We start from the raw sequence: 18,046 nt of genomic DNA, 5'->3' as shown, positions 1-18,046 counted from the left end.
GCAACCTCTGAAACAAACACGGCAGCAGGCAGCTATCGAGCTAATTGTTTTACGTTCAGACATGTGTATTGTTCTGAGAATGGATCGTGTACTTAGCGAGGAGGAAGAGCGGGACACGCTTGAATGGGTAGATAAAATACCTTTCTCCAGGCTCAAAAAGCACATCAACAGGGACTTTAGTGATGGAGGTAGATCTTGTCTTGTGTCTGTAAATGCTACTCAATGATTGTTTACTCAGTTTGTTCATGTCAGCTTGTGTTTTATTTATTTGGCTACTCTGTGTGTGTGTACTCTGGACCCTCCTGCAGTGATGGTTGCGGAGATTGTTAAGCATTACTTCCCAAAGATTGTTGACATTCACAACTACATTACTTCCTGCAAAAGGCAGCAGAAAATCAGCAACTGGAACCTTCTCAACAAGTAAGACAAGCTGTAGCTTTGTATTTCATTACATCTGATTCCTGGGAATTATTTCTGGTATTCTTCTATCAGGGCCCTGGTGAAAGAATGACTAAAGCAAAATATGTAGTAGTAGTAATACAAATAATAATCAATCATGTTTTTGAGTTTAGTTTTTTTCTCCGCTGGGCAAGTTACTAAAAAAAATGGGGCTTTGTCATGTATATGATCCCCAAATTTATTGATCATCGATTAAATTGTTCATTGCCACTATGATCAAATCCAAAACATTAAGAATGAATATAAAATTTTAAATATGTTTTAAAAGAGCTCATAGAAATGTCTTCAAAAGTGAAAAAACACGTTTTTACTATTTTTACAAATTATAAAAAAAGACAGCGATTGATCTTCAGTTAGTGGACTGGTTTTCTATGCAATGCAAATATTAAGATTGATATTTTTTTCTGGGTCTTTTCATCAAGTCATCAGAAAACACCGACATGCACTCACTAACCCACATCCTGGTAACTGGAGTTACACACAGCCAAGTACAAATTTATGAGACCCGACTGTAAACATAGTTGTCCCTGTGGGCTCATAGTAAATTGCATGTCGTTTGCTTTTTACTTATTTTTTTGTAGTAGAAACTTATGTTTCTCCGTATGGTCAGGAGGGTGTTTTCCAAGCTGGAGTTTTATGTCTCAGAGGAAGCGGTGGAGAAGATTGTTTCAAGCATTCCTGGGGCGATACTGCCAGTGATGTTTTTCCTCAAGGAGAAGATAGAGAAGAAACTGGCGCAAGCAACACGAACACGAGTTAGTATTTGCAAATAAAAATTTTAAGTCACATTTTGTCCAAAAACGAATATAAATTTCTGTGGTCTGACTGTTTTTTTTTTTATCTCCTTCCTATGTAGCCTTACTTTCGGATCCAGGAGAAACCGTTTTCAGGTACTATGTCAAATCTTCTATTCCATCATTAATGTGGTTTTCATGGGAGCGATTCATCACAAGGCAGTGAAAAATGACAAAACTATCATAAGGTTGATGACAAAAATTTATTTACACAAGCTAAAGTGCTGATTTCAAGCAAATTGTGATGACTGTGCTGACTTCCTCAATGCCAGACATGCAGGATTTCAGACTTTAATGGGGTATGTTGTGGAAAATGTTAGATGACATTGCCCGAAATGTTTCTATTTTAGTCTTGTTGGTCTGAAAAGTGTAGCTTCAGACTTTCTAAAGTGGCGCTGTACTCAGCTTAACTCGAGGATTATTTATGGAGCTCTTGTAAAAACAATGGAATTTGACCAAACGACTGAACAAGTCAATAAAAGGAAACGATACAACTGCAAACAAAGCAATGATTGTTACCTGGAATGTTTACTCTTCACAAATGATGAGGCTAAATGAAGTAGAAAAAAAAAACAAATTTACTTTTAAAGATATAACAAGTAAAGAATAACATCACTTGCCGGTCAAACTGACAGGTTTTGTTTTACAGGTTTTAAACTAACAAGACATTTTTTAAAAATAAACATCAGTAACATCTATTTCACTCTGTGTAAAGTAAATGTTTATTATATGTGTTCAGGCTCTGAAGATGTCAAATCATGACATGCTCACTCCAGAACTTTGAGAGAGATAACATTTGACCTTTGGGTCTGAGTTGGTAAAAACCTGACATAATGACAGAGAAAATGATAAAATGTACCTGAGAGAAAACATAGCTGGACCTGAACAAAATTTTAAAAAATGTTGGTTTTACTTTAACTTAAGAGGTTACTGCTCAAAATTTGTTTGACATTGTCAGAATAAATTGCTAAAATTGTCAGGATGATATTTTATAATAGAATATGTGAAAAAGACCATATTATGAGCACACTATGAATTTGTAGTGTTTTTACTTTACATGACAATTAAAAAAAACATTGACTAATGTGCAACAACCAAGCTTGGCCATAAATCTTCTGCTGTAGTTTACACTCAACTTAACATTCTGATAAAACAAACAGCTCCTCACTTGTCTGTTGTCACTAGTGATCGCATATCACCCTGTGAAATAAAGTAAGAAAAAATTTTGCAACAGAAAGTATTTCCTAAAAAAAATTCTGAAAATAATGAAAAATATGGAAAGAGAAGGGAAACATGATTTAAAAATAATAGATATGAAAACAAAAAGAAATCAAGATTGAGAAAATTCTATATTTTAAGAGGTTTTTATTGTTGACTTGACACATCAGTTCAGTCTGTTTTACAAATGGCCTTTCTGTTTCTACAAACTCTTTACCAACTTCCATCACTGCTGTTTCGAGCACTATCGTGATCTTTACACTTAATGTGTTGCCAATCCTGAGATCACTGGACATCCTCCTCATATAGCAACCGCCTCGTTTGAAGACATCAGACCTGAGTCTGATTAGAAAACGCCACAGCACGAGGGTGTGAATTGGGGATATGCATCTCTTCCGTTTCCTCACTGTGTGAGTAAGCTCACTCTGTGAAGCTGACCTCAGACCACTGCCCTCTCTCTTTTGTGCTCTCTCGATTTCCTCTTTCATCTGCACCCATCCTCTATCAGCAAGGGGGGCTCAGGTCTCCTTATCAGCTCCCAACTTTCAGATGGTCCTTATCCAGCAGTGAGAGCTCAGCACTGCTGACTGAAAGTCTGATTTTCTCTTTCTGTCCTCTTTTCTGGCATTGTCTGTCTCCTTTTGTGTTCCTCATTTATTTGCTAACCTCTTTACTTTCAGTTATTAAGTTCACCAGATTTGTCGAATTGAATCTCTTAAAATTTATTTGCTTTTGTTGTTTATGTTTTGTTAGATGTAGAGATTCAACAGGCTGAAGCAAAAATTGTGGCTCAACTGGCAGAGTTGAAGATTGCAGAGCCAACAGATTATGGGTAAATTGTTACTTTGAATTAAACCTAATAGTTTTAGTTTTAAAAATCAGTTGCTCTACTTGTAATGATGATTAGAATAAACCAAAATTTTACTTGTTCATTTTTAATTCACAAAGGAAACCGCAACAACTGATGGTTTTCCCAGAGATGAGCCGTTTAACAATGCGGCAAATCATGCTGGAAAAAGAACTTCAGGTCCAGGAACTTCAGGATATTCTGAAGGTACACTCATGCAAGCTCACTTCAATTCACACTGCTGACTGGTGAAACATCTGCGCAAACATCCATCTTCCTTTATAATGCTCTGTGTGAGGGGAAGCTTGCTCATGTTGCTGCACAAGTGTGTGTGTGTGTGTGTGTGTGTGAGTGTGTGTGTGTGTGTGTGTGTGTGTGTGTATGATGTGTCATACCCTGGGTCAGCAGCAATCCATGAATCACCACCGGCTCAGCGGATATAATTTTTTTTTCTCTCTTGCCACATTTGTTTAAAAGGGGGGGGAGGTGGAAGCAGAATGATGACCTACATTTCCAACTTCTCTTTCTAGTTCATGCCTCTTTTGGTAAACTGCCTCCAGACTGACATTGTCTCTCTCTCTCTGTTTTCTCGTACTTAGATCCTTCAGGTGAAAGTGAGCAAGTTGGAGGAGTTGATTCAATTGAAGGACAAGCGCATTGAACATCTGACATGTCTTCCAGAGGTGTACAAAACTAAACTACATCTACCTGGTTAAAAAGCAACTCACATTCTCACACAGGTCTGGGATTTTGCCGTCTTCTATTCTTGTTGAATAGAAGGCGAAGACCTTGGAGTTCAGTCACTACAGTTTTATTTTTTCTTGAACATATACCTAAAATACTGAAGATGAGATAGTATCAATATGTTATTTGATTTGTTTTCAGATGTAATTAATAAAGTACAACTACATGACCATCCTTCCTTTTATTCCATTTTCTTGTGAACACATTTGGCTCTAAATTATGATAAATTATTTTTTTGAAAATATGTTATTAGATATAGGCAAAAATGATTTGCCCTATTGTAATGTCTTTACTTTCATTTCTTTTCTTGCCATTACCATTTCAGTATGAGACAACGATAACCTTAGAAATTCAAAATGAAGTTTCCAAAAAATTATTTAATGTCTTAAAGAAAAAAATATTCAAATGATCTGACTAGCCGTCCTAAAGTTTACATACCAGAACGTTTTATGTAACTGGCAATTAATCATATTATGTTGCTGCAGACCCATTATTTCTGCATTCTTGAGAGTTTTGGACATAAAACCTAAATTTAAGGTCAATTTAATTTGAATAACTCTATTTTCTCTCCGAGGGGCAATTTCAAAAAGGTCTTGTCACAACATCTCCACCAGATTTAAGTCTGAACTTTGACTAGGCAACTTTAAATCCAACATTTTTATTTTGTCTGAATGTTTTTGTGCCATTCAGACTAATACTTTCTGATCAGCTTTGGACCATTGTGCAGACCACTGATTTTCTTAAGCTAATGGTCACAAACTGATGGCTGGACATTCTCCCCCAAGATTTTCTGATTGAAAGTATCATCTGTTCTTTTTTATGGAAATGTAGATGTTTTGGAGAAACTGAGTCAAGCCTTTCTGTTCTTCTTGGTCAGCAGTGGTTTTGGAAATCTCCCATAAATGCCATTTTTTTAGTCTTCATCTTATTGTTGAATTATGCACACTGAGCTTGAGTAAGGCAAATAAGTGTTTTATTTGCCTTATAAAGCACTTATAAGACAAATAATACAACACCAAAACCAATTCTGTGTTGTTTTGTGAGCTCCTGATCAGTCTTCAGAAAGTTCAATACTCTATGTTTTCTCCATTTGTTTGAGGCGGTCCTTATTACGAAGAGTCATAGCAATCTTTTCCAGGTTGGTAGATGTGAATGACGTGTCTCATTTGATCTTAAATATCTTTAGCTGTAGGTTTGTATGAGTCACTTTCAAACTAAACTGTCAATTTTGAGAAAACAGTATCTAAGTGTGAAAATGATCCAAAGATAGAACACAGTTCTTATTGACATCCTTTTTACAGCTCAGTGATGAACTTAAAGAATGAATCAGTTCATTGATCAGAGATGACCAAATATGGTCAAGTGTTCTTCATCCTGCAGTCTAAAAACAAACAGTTCTTTCAATTAAAAAATATGGTTTATCTTCTTTTCTGATGGATTTTTTCCAATTGACATTATACTGGAAAGTCGGGTTAGCTTCTGAGCTATAATACCATAAAAGCCATTTTACTATTTATGTAAGTTAGTCTAATACATAACTATTATTTCTGATTTGTGTGTGTTTGAATCAGTGTCATTACAGAAAGCATATAATAATCAATCTGATTTGTTGGTATCAGTAAACATCACACGATGGTCCATCAGAGATTCTCCCATGTTCTGAAGTAAAAACAAAATGAATATCAAATTTTTGTTTGCTAGCTAGACAAAATTTTAAAATAAAAAGACAATCAAGATAGAAGTGCTTATATTTGCAACAGAATCAGAAGAAATATTCCTACTGTTGATAAAATTATATGAGGTATCTTCTACTATTTTTTTCTAAAACATGTGAATCACAATCTTGCAGGAGGCTGCTTAGGGTTAGAATTCAAATCTACAAATGGATATTCACAGAAGATATCTGATCTATTGTCTAATGCGTCATGTGATGTCACCAGAGACACATTTATTTGGAGGTTTGTTTTTTTGGGAGGTCATATACTAAAGCTGACAAATTTAGATTGCAGCTGCAGTTAGTTTGACAGGTTGACAAAGATGAGCTAGTAGCTTTAATCGGGTTTTCCAGTTTACAATACATGGTTTGTCTGAATTGACATTTCTCCAAGTAAGGCGTACACATGTTCACAGTGTTGGAGAGTAAGGAGGGGGGCTTAGATAAGAATCAGACACACACAACAGTAAATTATAGAGCAGTCTTGAGTAATGTTTTGATAATTATCACAGGAACAAAAAGGAGCTCCATCAGTGAGGGATGCTGGGAAAAAGCAACAACACACACAGGAGAAGAATGTGAGAAAACAGACCAACCATTGAAAGTAGAGTTTACTGCGAATGATTCACGCTGCTTTCTCGGGGCTGGATTTGATCTAAGATGAGGGGCCGCACCCTCATGTAACTGGGGAAGGGCATGCTGGAAAGCGCCAAGGTTTTTTTTTCTATCTTATAGGATATGACTTGGGTAGATCCGGGACAAAAGGAAGGAAAGAAAAGTGACAGGTCAGACAGGAAGCTGAAACAACCCCTCACAGCCCCGAGAGAAAAACACAGATACCAAATAAGAAGACCACCCAAATGAGTTAGCACAGCCTGTCGGACAAACAAACAAACCTTCAGTGGAGCAATGAACCAAAAAGGAAATTCATTCATATTTACTTACAGCCTGGATTTCTCTCAGGAAAATGACATAGGGGGCAAACAAGACTTAACCACAATCCCTGAGGAAGCGAGGACTTATGATTTGATTGTCATAGGATGCCAGAGACCTCCAGAGGGCCCGAGAGGAAGCCATCACTCATCAAGCTGTTCAAAATACTTGTCTGTTTTATAAACTATATCTGTACATGATGAGTCACAGTAAAGTGTACTGTGTGACAGTAAAATTTCAGTGGATACTAAGATGCAAGTTTTTGACAACATAACATTGTTTAAGCTTTTATGTGACTTCCATACATATATATATGTGGTCATGTGTGTATGTTAGTCGTGTGACTATTTCTGTCTACAGTGTGGGGTTGTGAGGACCACTGCACATTTTTCTTGGTCCCCATGAGGGGAAATGGTTTTTGGCTAGGGGTATGGGTCTGTGATGGTTAGGTTTAGGGTTAGAGTTAGGGTGTAGAAAATGAATGGAAGTCAATGTAAAGTCCCCACAATGAAAACACGACTGCGTGTGTGTGACGTTAAATCAAAGAATGATTCAATGCAGCTTTAAGGATGCATATGCAGCCTGATCATTGCAGCCTCTTTTTTTTTTCATTTTTCTCTAAATCAGTTTTCTATATCTGTTTTTCAGATAAGTTGTGCAGGGTCCCAAAATAGTTATCCTGGTGTCATTTGTTACAGTACATTAACATCCCAGTTTGACAGTTAAACTGTTTATGCACACATACACCTTTTGCGGTTTTTATATGCAAAAACAGCATACGGTCAGTTTTTTCTCGATGATGCAGCAACAAGCAATAACACTTAGGGATCTTTTATCTTCATGTTTTATTATAGATGAGTAAGAGATTTTTCTGCCAGTTGGTCTTTATGAAAATCATGGCTAAGCTGTTTTTCTCCCCAGATGCAACTCAATATACAGATGCTTAAGAAAAATAACACATAGGCCACACGTTAAAAGATGAGTCCGTTTTTATTTACAGATCCTTAAAACGTGACTGTTGGACACTGTTAATACTCATGTTCTTTGCATTTTGTCCTCCACAAATTAGTGGAGACACACTGCTTACCAAGCCGGTATTTGACAACTTTTTAAGAACTGCGATGCAAGATGCTAATTAATAATCAAACTCATCTTTGGTATCTTACAGATTTAGTTAAATAGGAATGCACTGTGCCTCTGCGAAAGCTTTTAAAACGAATAACTGGATTCCAAAGAAGCTGATGTAGGAAAATGAAACGGGATCAAAAAGGAGCTAATAATCAGCAAACTTTTAAAAAGCTTAAAGAACTACTAAAGATCTCAAAATGAAGACTTTTTTGTGTTTTAAACAGGATTTACTGGCCAATGACATAAACTGAAGCTAGCTAATATAACAGGCTTGGTGACTTATTTTACCATAAAGTTCAGTCAGACAACATGCAGCACTGAGAAATTGGACAAAAAAAGATTCTAGAATAAATCATGGTTTTGTTTATGTAATTCTGATTATAAAAGAGGATATGAAGTTTCAGTGTTTATTTCTCAAATATTTCAACTTCTGCATCCTTTCAAATATTGCATATTTTTATACACAGTAACCCCCAAAGTTGGACTGTTTCTCACCGACTTCCTCTACTTGCTAAAGCTTTCCTTTATAAGCAACATGTATACGGCTGGCTGCCTTTGTTCAGCACACTGCAAACTCACCATCTGCTGGCACTGAGGAGTACTACACACTGACCACCCACCCATCAACCAACCCACACACTCACACATTACACCACACAGGAGAGGTACCAAAATAGGTTTTATCTTTTTTTTTTTTTTTTTTTTTTACATAAGAACATTGTCAAAACTGGAAAACATGTTTGCATAAAAGTCTTTCACAACAAGAAGACAATGTTTCAATTTCACAAAATAGAAATAATTGAACAAAATATTTTCTAAAATTTCAAACGTGAATCACCCTTCTTCCTTTTGCATTAACATTTGAACCAATCATTTAATCATATCTGAACAAGCTGTGTAAGGAGACAATCATGGGTTTTATTTATTTGAATTAAAAAAACAAAACAAAAAAAACATGCATAGCCCTGTTAATCAAAACCATACCAACATGCCGACAGCCTGACAAAAGAAATTCCCCCACCTTTACTGATTTACTCCATGTCAAGCATCTTAATTTAGTTTTATGAGACAAAAAATATGAGTTATGTCCCTTTTCCTTCACAGTAAGTGTCACAGAAAGTCAGCAAACCAACAGATTACAAATTAAAATCATCCATAAAAATAAAGCAAACAGCCAACAATCTTATTTATCCACTACTCTGCTCCACAAAACTTCCAGATCTCTGAGTGAAAGGAAGATTAACAGCTGGGATTATTTTCATTGTGTCTTTAATGTTGAAACATTTGCATTCAACCAGCCTAAGTGCCAAAACGTCACCAGGAGCATGAGGTGTTAATCAATTGTTCTCAGGCGTGGACTAAGAGAGGATAGCCAACCACTAACTTGTTAAAAGAAAAACAAATGGCACAGATGACTTTAATTACTTAGAAACGTCTCCATCCAACTTAATTAGTGTCACCAGTCAAGTTTCAATGTAGTTAAACCAGAGGTTAGAAAAACAGTAACTCATGGCGATCACAAATCACAGCTGCTGCACATAAGTAATGAAAACGGCTCCAAAAGCAAAGTTAAACGCTGCAATGATTTAATTAAAAAAAAAAAGGAAAAAAAGCAGGTGTAAGTACTTTCTGTCACCTTCCCAGACGTAAAGTCGGCATCGTTCCGTTTCCTGGTAAGACTCACACTGTGTGTCCCAAACTCTGACTTTTCACTTTCTCTCTCTCTACCATGTAGATTTAAGACTGAAGTGTGCTGTTCACCAAACTAGCAGCAAAGCAACGCATGTTTAGTGACAAGACCGCTTTGCATCAGGTCGTCCTGCCCTGTGCAGAGGCTCAGCTGTGGACTCACTGTGACTTTTACTTCGCTTTACTCAGTTCCGGTTCAGCGATGGGTAAAGAAGGCGAGGGCACGGGTCTAGCAGCGCCGTTCGTCCCCTCCACAAACATGTTAGGAATGTCCTGGCCAAAGTAGATCTTATGTTACCCGCTGTGGCTGAAAATAAACCCAATCCAGGTGTTGGAACTACTTGAGAGGGAGGGAAGAGTTAATAACAGGTTCAGAATCTGACTCAGCTGAGGAGGATATTTTTATGGGTCATCAAAACGTTGCATTAATGGAGGATTAAAAAAAAAAAAGTCAAAGGGAGGAGGATTTTTTTTTCCTATAAATTGCCATCTGGCCTCATTTATCAAATATAATATGCAGACTTTAGTCCAGGTGCCATCGCATTAAGATCCTTCTGTAATGCAGTCTTCAGATTCTCATCTATATATCTGTGAGACACAAAAACAAATTGTGTCAACATGCAATCAATACCACTTGAAAGGTTTAGGAAAAAAAACTACAACAACAACTAAAAACTATAGTAAAGCAAAGTCAATTTCTTACCAAACAACTCAATGTAGATCTCCTGCAGAGTGTGCACGCTGCAGAACTGGTTCAGTTTATGATGGATCTTGTTGAAAATTAGAGTTTTTGTCATAATCAGCTGTGTAGTTCCTAACAATATCCACCACTGAAAACACAGATTGACCATTATAGCTGGTCAAACTGGAAACAAAACCGCTTTTCATTCAGTCACATGAATGTTACGTGGAATTGCTGTCTACATTTCTACAATTTAGAACAGTCATCTTTTTTTTCTTATCATTTGGAAAGTTATCTGTCTTTTGTAACACCATTGTAAACAAAAAACGAACACATGGTAAAACATCATGTGGTTTTTGCTGCCTGACTGAATCCATAATTTAACACAAAATTACTTTTATTTTGCCTTTTCTATTTACATCTGGTTTGTGAAGCTCCTGAAGTATCTTGTTTCTTGACCAGTTAATTATTAGTTTCTCTTCAAGCATGATTTTCCTTCATTGCGCCAGTCAGGCGTTTTGACTTTACACCACAAGATGGCGACAAAATAACAAGGTATTTCAGGAATGTGACTGAATGAAACAACTGAATGCTTCAATCAAGAAACTTTTGTTTCAATCTGCCCCCGAAAATAAAATAAAAAACCCAAAAATAAAATAAAAACTCTGAATAATGAAATAACTGAGAGGCCACTTTGACGACAGTATGAATGATTCGTTTGTTAATGTGACTGTTTTTGCAATGCAACTAAAACATGTTGGTAATTGTGTTTACTTTTTCGTGTCAAAATAATAGAAGATACTCGGGAGAAAAAAAGAAACATGGCACAATTCTTTTGGCTGACCTGGGAGGTCAGTTTGAGATGTTAATTTCCAGGATATTACATATCAAATGGGCGGAGAACTGAAGACGTTTTCCTCTGGGCTTGGAAGCTGACAATGACAGAGTCCGTCTAACAGAGCAACATGACACATTCTGGATATTTTATATGGATTTTCATCTCCTCATGCGGTAAGCAAAATGTCTTTCTTTGTTTCTTTTGCTCTTTGTGTCTTTTATTCTTTCTTCCTTTATTTGAGAATAACAAGTAAGAATACTTTAACTCTCTCTAAGTCTATAATTGTTTTGTTGTTGTGGCTGTTCTTCTTCTTAAATCTATTATTATTAATTTATTAATCTTTTATATATTACCTCCTTTTCAGGGGTCTTGTTGGGAAAAGTTTTACTGTGACCTACAATTCTGATCAGGGAACCCAAGTTTTCAACTACCTCCAACCATGAGGTTTGTCCATTTCCTGTTTGTTATTTGCATTTTATTTGGTGAAGTGCAAATAGTCCTATAAGCACTTTATAGGACTTTATTTGGTGAACTTGAATTATAGGACTTAGTGCTTATTTTTGGCTTGGATTAATAAGCAGCAGAAAATTATGAACACTTTACAGAAAGAGAGAGAGAGAGTTTGGCCTGGCACTGAATTCTGTCACAGCTTGTCTCTGCTACATATCAGAGAAAGCCTTTTTCTCAAAGGCAGATCCTGTTTCTTACAATTCTAGGCCACACTGGTCTGTACATCCCAAACCTTCTATCACAATCATCTTTATTATTACAAAGAAATCGGATGACGTGTACGTTTCTCATCAACTGAAATATTTGTACATTTCCTATCATAGCCAATGCCGTGCCTCATTTACGTGGAATAAAATCACACTTTCGAGCAGAGTTTATTTGTAAAAATTCAATAATTCTTCAACATTAATAGGAACTCAATTAATTTTTAGGTCCACTGCTACTACCATGGGCATGTTGTAGGAGTGGAGGACTCCTCTGCCAGCATTGGGTTGTGCTCAGGAATGAAGTAAGTAAAATGTTGTTTTTAGGTCTTAGCAGCACCAGATGTCTGCTTAAGGAAGGGCAGATTTCACTGAGCAACTGTGGCACATTGGTCAGTGTGTCCAATTCAACGTGAAGAATGGACTCCCAAGACATCCTGCGACATGACAATGCTTAATTTTACATGTCTCCGTATGAAATTAACTCATTCGTTTGTTTATGTATTTATGTTTCCCCCCATTTTCTTATTTTTTCTTTTTATGCAAATGAAAACTAGCTTGGACAAGACGTTAAGCTCCATAGTGAGAGAACAAAAAATCTAAATACTGTTGCAACCATCTCTGGAGATAATGAGGGATCTTATAAGATTTTTATGAAAACATACAGGGAAATAAATGATCAGATTCCTCGTTTCATGTACATGACTGCAATTCTGGTACATGATCTAAACTGAGAGGAAATGTTACAAAGAATGTAAACACTCCTCTGAGTACTAAATTGGTTGTCATTTATAATTTGGTTCTGGTACTTTTATACTTCATTTCAATAATAATATGAATCACAGAGACACGCTGGCTGAAGAGAACAATAAAACCTGTCAAAACTCCTCTGGCAGATTTTACATCAAGCAGACGTTTACATCATTTTGTTTTTAATTTTTACGTGTTTTTTTCTTCTTCTTCTTCTTCCTACTGTTTTTTATGTTTTATATTTTTATGGAATTGTTTAATTTGGCCCACTGTTAACCAATTTATTGGTAATTTTGTAATCTTTTTGTACTTTTGATCCTGTTTGTGGGCTTTCATGGTTGTTTTATATTTTGAATGGTCACTTTAATGTCTATTTATGTTTTTATTACTTAGAGTGGTTGGTGTGTGGCTACCCAAGGAATGCTAAGTGTTTTTCCTTTTTTGTTTTATTTTCATTTGTTGTGTTTTATGATCTTTTGACATTACATCCTGGTATTTGTGTCTATCATGTGGGCTTTATATTACAGAATCAGTAGCAGAGGCGTTATGGCTCCACAAGCTGCTCTGTAATGAACCAGTGGAACATGCTCAGGACCTCCTGCAATTCGCCTACCAGGCAGATGTTGGTGTGGAGGATGCCATCCTCTACCTGCTGCACCGGGCCCACTCCCACCTGGACAAGGGCAGGGACACAGTGAGGATCCTTTTCTTGGACTTCTCCAGTGCCTTCAATACAATCCAGCCCCTTCTGCTCCAGGACAAACTAAACAGCATGGGAGTGGACCAGCACCTGGTCACCTGGATCCATAGTTACCTCACCAACAGGCCGCAGTATGTCAGGCTGAAGGACACCGTGTCTGACACTGTGGTCAGCAGCACAGGAGCCCCTCAGGGCACAGTGCTGGCCCCTCTTCTCTTCACCCTGTACTCCTCTGACTTCCACTACAACTCAGAGCTGTGTCACATACAGAAGTATGCTGATGACACAGCCATAGTCGGATGTATCAGGGACGACAGAGAGGAGGAGTATCGCTGTCTGGTGGGGGCTTTGCTCTCTGGTGCCACACAAACCACCTGGAACTCAACACCTCTAAGATGAAGGAGCTGGTTATAGACTTTGGGAGGTCCAGACCAAAGCCAAGACCAGTCGTACTAGAGGGAACGGAGGTTGAGGTCGTGGACTACTACAAGTACCTCGGGCTGTGGCTGGACAGTAAACTGGATTGGTCAAAACACACCAGCCACCTGTACGGGAAGGTGCAGCAGGATGTACTTCCTGAGGAGACTGCGGTCCTTCAACATCTGCAGCAAACTGCTGTGGATGTTCTACCAGTCTGTGATCGCCAGTGTCCTCTTCTACACCGTGTTGTGCTGGGGAGGCAGCACATCCAAGATGGACACGTCCAGACTGGACAAACTGATCAGGCGTGCCGGCTCTGTGATCGGCATGAAGCTGGACTCTCTGGTGACGGTGGCAGAGGCGAGGACACTGAACAAACTGCTGAACATTATGGACGATAGCAGCCACCCTCTACACGCCGTCATCAGCAGCCAGAGGAGCCTGTTTAGTGACAGACTGCTGCTTCCCAAGTGCCAGACCAATAAATTCAAGAACTCCTTTGTCCCCCACGCCTTCAGACTGTACAACTCCTCACTGGGGGGTGGGAGGTGACACAGGGAAGAGGGAAGAAGGAGTAGTTTTTCTACAAATGTGAACTCCATATTTATCAGGCCTAACCATACAGTGCAAGACCATATCACTGGTCAATCTATCCACCAAATTGCTATAATTTCCTTTTGTGTTGTATTTATATTCTTTGTTTTGTATTTATATTCTTATTATATTTACTGTGTACCTTTTATTTAATTTGTATTTTTTTGTATTCTTTTGCGTATGCTTACTGTGTGCCACATTTTTGCCTGTGAGCTGCTGGTAACTATAATTTCCTGAGGGAGTCTTCCCAAGGGATCAATAAAGTCAAGTCTAAGTCTAAGTCTATAATCGGCACTTTATCCATTGGACAGCATTTCATAATAATTACAGTTTCTCTTTTTTTTTAATCAAAATTAACAGATATATCTTGCGTCATGATTGTAATTCTTACATATAGTGTCTGCAAACATGGTGATGGAAAGATTGTGCCTTCATTTGTATTCTGTTGAAATAAATCAATCAAACTATTTATTCCTTCGTGTTTTCATTCAGAAGCCATTTGTTTTGGTTCAAAGTGGTTACCTAGCAACCTCTGAAACAAACATGATAGCGGAAAGCTATGGAGCTAATTGTTTTATGCTGAGGGATGTGTATTGTTCTGGTAATGGAGAGTTTACTTAGTGAGGAGGAAGAGCGGGACACGCTTGCATGGGTAGATAAATTACCTTTATCCAGGCACACAAAGCACATCAACAGGGACTTTAGTGATGGAGGTAGATCTTGTCTTGTGTCTGTAAATGTTTACTCAGTTTGTTCATGTCAGCTTGTGTTTTATTTATTTGGCTACTCTGTGTGTCTACATGCTGGACCCTCCTGCAGTGATGGTTGCGGAGATTGTTAAGCATTACTTCCCAAAGATTGTTGACATTCACAACTACATTACTTCCTGCAATACACAGCAGAAAATCAGCAACTGGAACCTTCTTAACAAGTAAGACAAGCTGTAGCTTTGTATTTCATTACATCTGATTCCTGGGAATTATTTCTGGTATTCTTCTATCAGGGCCCTGGTGAAAGAATTAATATTAAAAACTAATGTTTGTGTTTATGGTGCTATTCACAGTGACACGATTCACAGAACAATTGGCTCGCAGCACCATAGATTACCCATCATTTATTCTTGTTATTATAATTGTGTGTTTGATGCTAAAAAGCAAAATCTTCCCATGCTAACCAAAGCACACAGTTATAGTTGTCCCATTAGCTTTTAGGAAATCCAGCACCTTCAGGCTTGTCATTGCAGGACAAAAAAGGGTTTTTCCTTATAAGTGGTTATTAAAAAAAACAAATAAACAAAAAAAAAAAACAAGTCAATCACGTTTTTTTTTCGTTGTTTTTTAAAAATTCTTTACTTTTTTCTCACTGCGCATAATAGAAATGTGAAGTTGTCGTCTTGTTTAGCCTGAGGACTAGTCACTAAAACAAATGGGGCTTTGTCATGAAGCCCGAATTTATTAATCATCCATTAAATTGCTCACTCTGATCAAATCCAAAATATTAAGAATGAATATAAATTTTAAATATGTTTTAAAAGAGCCCATAGAAATATCTTCAAAAGTGAAAAAACAAGTTTTTCCTTTTTACAAATTATAAAAAAAGACAGAACGATTGAGTTATTGGACTGGTTTTCAGTTACAAAATCAGTCTAACTGAAAATGCATATTCATATGCGTTAATATGAATATTAATATTTGTATATTAATATGCAAATATTAAGATTGATATTTTTTTCTGGGTCTTTTTATCAAGTCATCAGAAAACACCGACATGCACTCACTAACCCACATCCTGGCAACTGGAGTTACACACAGCCAAGTACAAATTTATGAGACCCGACTGTAAACATAGTTGTCCCTGTGGGCTCATTAGTAAATTGCATGTCGTTTGCTTTTTACTTATTTTTTTTGTAGTAGAAACTTATGTTTCTCCGTATGGTCAGGAGGGTGTTTTCCAAGCTGGAGTTTTATGTCTCAGAGGAAGCGGTGGAGAAGATTGTTTCAAGCACTCCTGGGGCGATACTGCCAGTGATGTTTTTCCTCAAGGAGAAGTTAGAGAAGAAACTGTCATTTTCAGGTACTATGTTAAATCTTCTACACTCTATGTATTCAGGCTCTAAAGATGTAAAAGCGTGGCATACTCTCTCCAGATCACTGACAGAGAGAGATATCCTGAGTCTGAGTTGGTAAAAGCTTGACATCATGACAGAGGCCACCTACTTATCAGATTTAAAACCCCTATCAAAAGTCATGCTCAGAGATTTTACATCTGAGAAGAGGAAATGATAAAAGGTACCTGAGAGAGAAAGCAGCTGGACCCGAACAAAATAAAACATTTTTGCTCTTACTTTGACTTAGGAGGTTACTGCTCAATATTTGTTTGGACATTGTCAGAATAAATTGCTAAAATTGTTAGAATTTTATTTTATAAACTCAAGCGGAAATAAAATATGTAATAAAGACCATATTTTGACCCATAGGGTCATAAAAAGGAAATAGAAAATTATAGAAAATAAACACACTGGATTTTTAGTATTTTTTTTCCCATGACAATTCAAATCCAACCACTTAACTTAATATTCTGATAAAACAAACAGCTCCTCACTAGTCTTTTGTACTCTCTTGCTTTAGTCTTTCATCTGCACCCATCCTCTATCAGCAAGGGGGGCTCAGGTCTCCTTATCAGCTCCCAACTTTCAGATGGTCCTTATCCAGCAGTGAGAGCTCAGCACTGTTGACTGAAAAACAGATTTTCTCTTTCTGTCCTCTTTTCTGACATTGTCTGTCTCATTTTGTATTCCTCGCTTATTTGCTAACTTCTTTACTTTCAGTTATTAAGCTCACCAGATTTGTTAGATTCAATCTCTGAAAATGTCTCCTCTTTTGTTGTTTGTTTTGTTAGATGTAGAAATTCAAGAGGCTGAAGCAAAACTTGTGGCTGAACTGGCAGAGATGAAGATTGCAGAGCCAACAGTGTATGGGAAAACTGTTACTTTGAATTGAAACTAAAAGTTTCAAAAATCAGTTGCTCTACTTGTAATGACGATTAGAATGAACCAACATTTGACTTGTTCATTTTTAATTCACAAAGGAATCCGCAACAAGTGACATTTTTCACAGACATGAGCCTTTCAGTAACCCGGCAAATCATACTGGAAAAAGAACTTCAGGTCCAGGAACTTCAGGATATTCTGAAGGTACACTCATGCACAAACATCCATCTTCCTTTACAATGCTCTGTGTGAGGGGAAGCTTGCTCGTGTTGCAGCACAAGTGCGTGGATGTGTGTGTGAGCCTGTCATAGCCTGGGTCAGCAGCAGTCCATGAGTCACCACCGGCTCAGTGGCGATATTTTTTTTTCTTCTTTTGCCTCATCTGTTTAAAAAAGGGGGAAAAAAACCATAAAGCTGTCCTACATTTCCAACTTCCCTTTCAAGTTCATGTCTCCTTAGGGAAACTACCTCCAGTCTGACATTCTCTGTTTTCTCGTACTTAGAACCTTCAGGTGAAAGTGAGCAAGTTGGAGGAGCTGATTCAATTGAAGGACAAGCGCATTGAACATCTGACATGTCTTTCAGGGATGTACAAAACTAAACTACGGCTCGCTAGCCCATAAGTAGCCACCGGCTTAGCAAATAAAAGCCTGTTTCTTTTGCCACATCCGTATTTGTTTTAATGATGTAATTATTGAAGAACAACTGCATGTCCATCCTTTCTTTAATTCTATATTATAAACATATTTGGCTCTAAATTCTGATTTTTCTTTTTTTTTTTGAAAATATATCAGTCAACAGATATATGCAATAGTTATTTGCCCTATTATAAAT

At 37.3% G+C, this 18,046-nt stretch overlaps 2 protein-coding genes across 2 annotated transcripts; both read left to right on the top strand.

The window, feature by feature from the left end:
- Window positions 1-7: 7 nt before the first annotated feature.
- On the top strand, window positions 8-4,234 carry LOC129360094 (sperm flagellar protein 1-like). The gene is made up of 7 exons (XM_055030188.1): window positions 8-188; window positions 309-420; window positions 1,070-1,214; window positions 1,316-1,349; window positions 3,225-3,303; window positions 3,420-3,525; window positions 3,918-4,234. Exons 1-7 carry the CDS (start codon window positions 62-64, stop codon window positions 4,032-4,034), a joined length of 720 nt encoding a protein of 239 aa, XP_054886163.1. The 5' UTR covers window positions 8-61; the 3' UTR covers window positions 4,035-4,234.
- A 10,519-nt stretch (window positions 4,235-14,753) lies between these two features.
- LOC129360096 (sperm flagellar protein 1-like) lies at window positions 14,754-17,877 on the top strand. The gene is made up of 6 exons (XM_055030190.1): window positions 14,754-14,936; window positions 15,043-15,154; window positions 16,163-16,296; window positions 17,122-17,194; window positions 17,311-17,416; window positions 17,716-17,877. The coding sequence occupies exons 1-6, from the start codon at window positions 14,810-14,812 to the stop codon at window positions 17,833-17,835; spliced, it is 672 nt and encodes a 223-aa protein (XP_054886165.1). The 5' UTR covers window positions 14,754-14,809; the 3' UTR covers window positions 17,836-17,877.
- The last annotated feature ends 169 nt before the right edge of the window (window positions 17,878-18,046 follow it).

This window comes from Poeciliopsis prolifica, unplaced genomic scaffold (assembly GCF_027474105.1).
Source record: "Poeciliopsis prolifica strain line A6 unplaced genomic scaffold, Auburn_PproV2 SCAFFOLD005, whole genome shotgun sequence".
Taxonomy (NCBI): domain Eukaryota; kingdom Metazoa; phylum Chordata; class Actinopteri; order Cyprinodontiformes; family Poeciliidae; genus Poeciliopsis; species Poeciliopsis prolifica.
This window is presented reverse-complemented; position numbering and strand designations above follow the sequence as displayed.

Bases quoted from the DNA above. Each gene is read 5' to 3' on its own strand.
- LOC129360094 (XM_055030188.1), top strand. From the start codon at position 62: ATGTGTATTGTTCTGAGAATGGATCGTGTACTTAGCGAGGAGGAAGAG. The intron at 1,215-1,315 runs GTTAGTATTTGC...CTTCCTATGTAG, and splicing joins CGCAAGCAACACGAACACGA to CCTTACTTTCGGATCCAGGA. The intron at 3,526-3,917 runs GTACACTCATGC...TCTCGTACTTAG, and splicing joins AACTTCAGGATATTCTGAAG to ATCCTTCAGGTGAAAGTGAG.
- LOC129360096 (XM_055030190.1), top strand. From the start codon at position 14,810: ATGTGTATTGTTCTGGTAATGGAGAGTTTACTTAGTGAGGAGGAAGAG. The intron at 14,937-15,042 runs GTAGATCTTGTC...ACCCTCCTGCAG, and splicing joins CAGGGACTTTAGTGATGGAG to TGATGGTTGCGGAGATTGTT. The intron at 15,155-16,162 runs GTAAGACAAGCT...CCGTATGGTCAG, and splicing joins AACTGGAACCTTCTTAACAA to GAGGGTGTTTTCCAAGCTGG.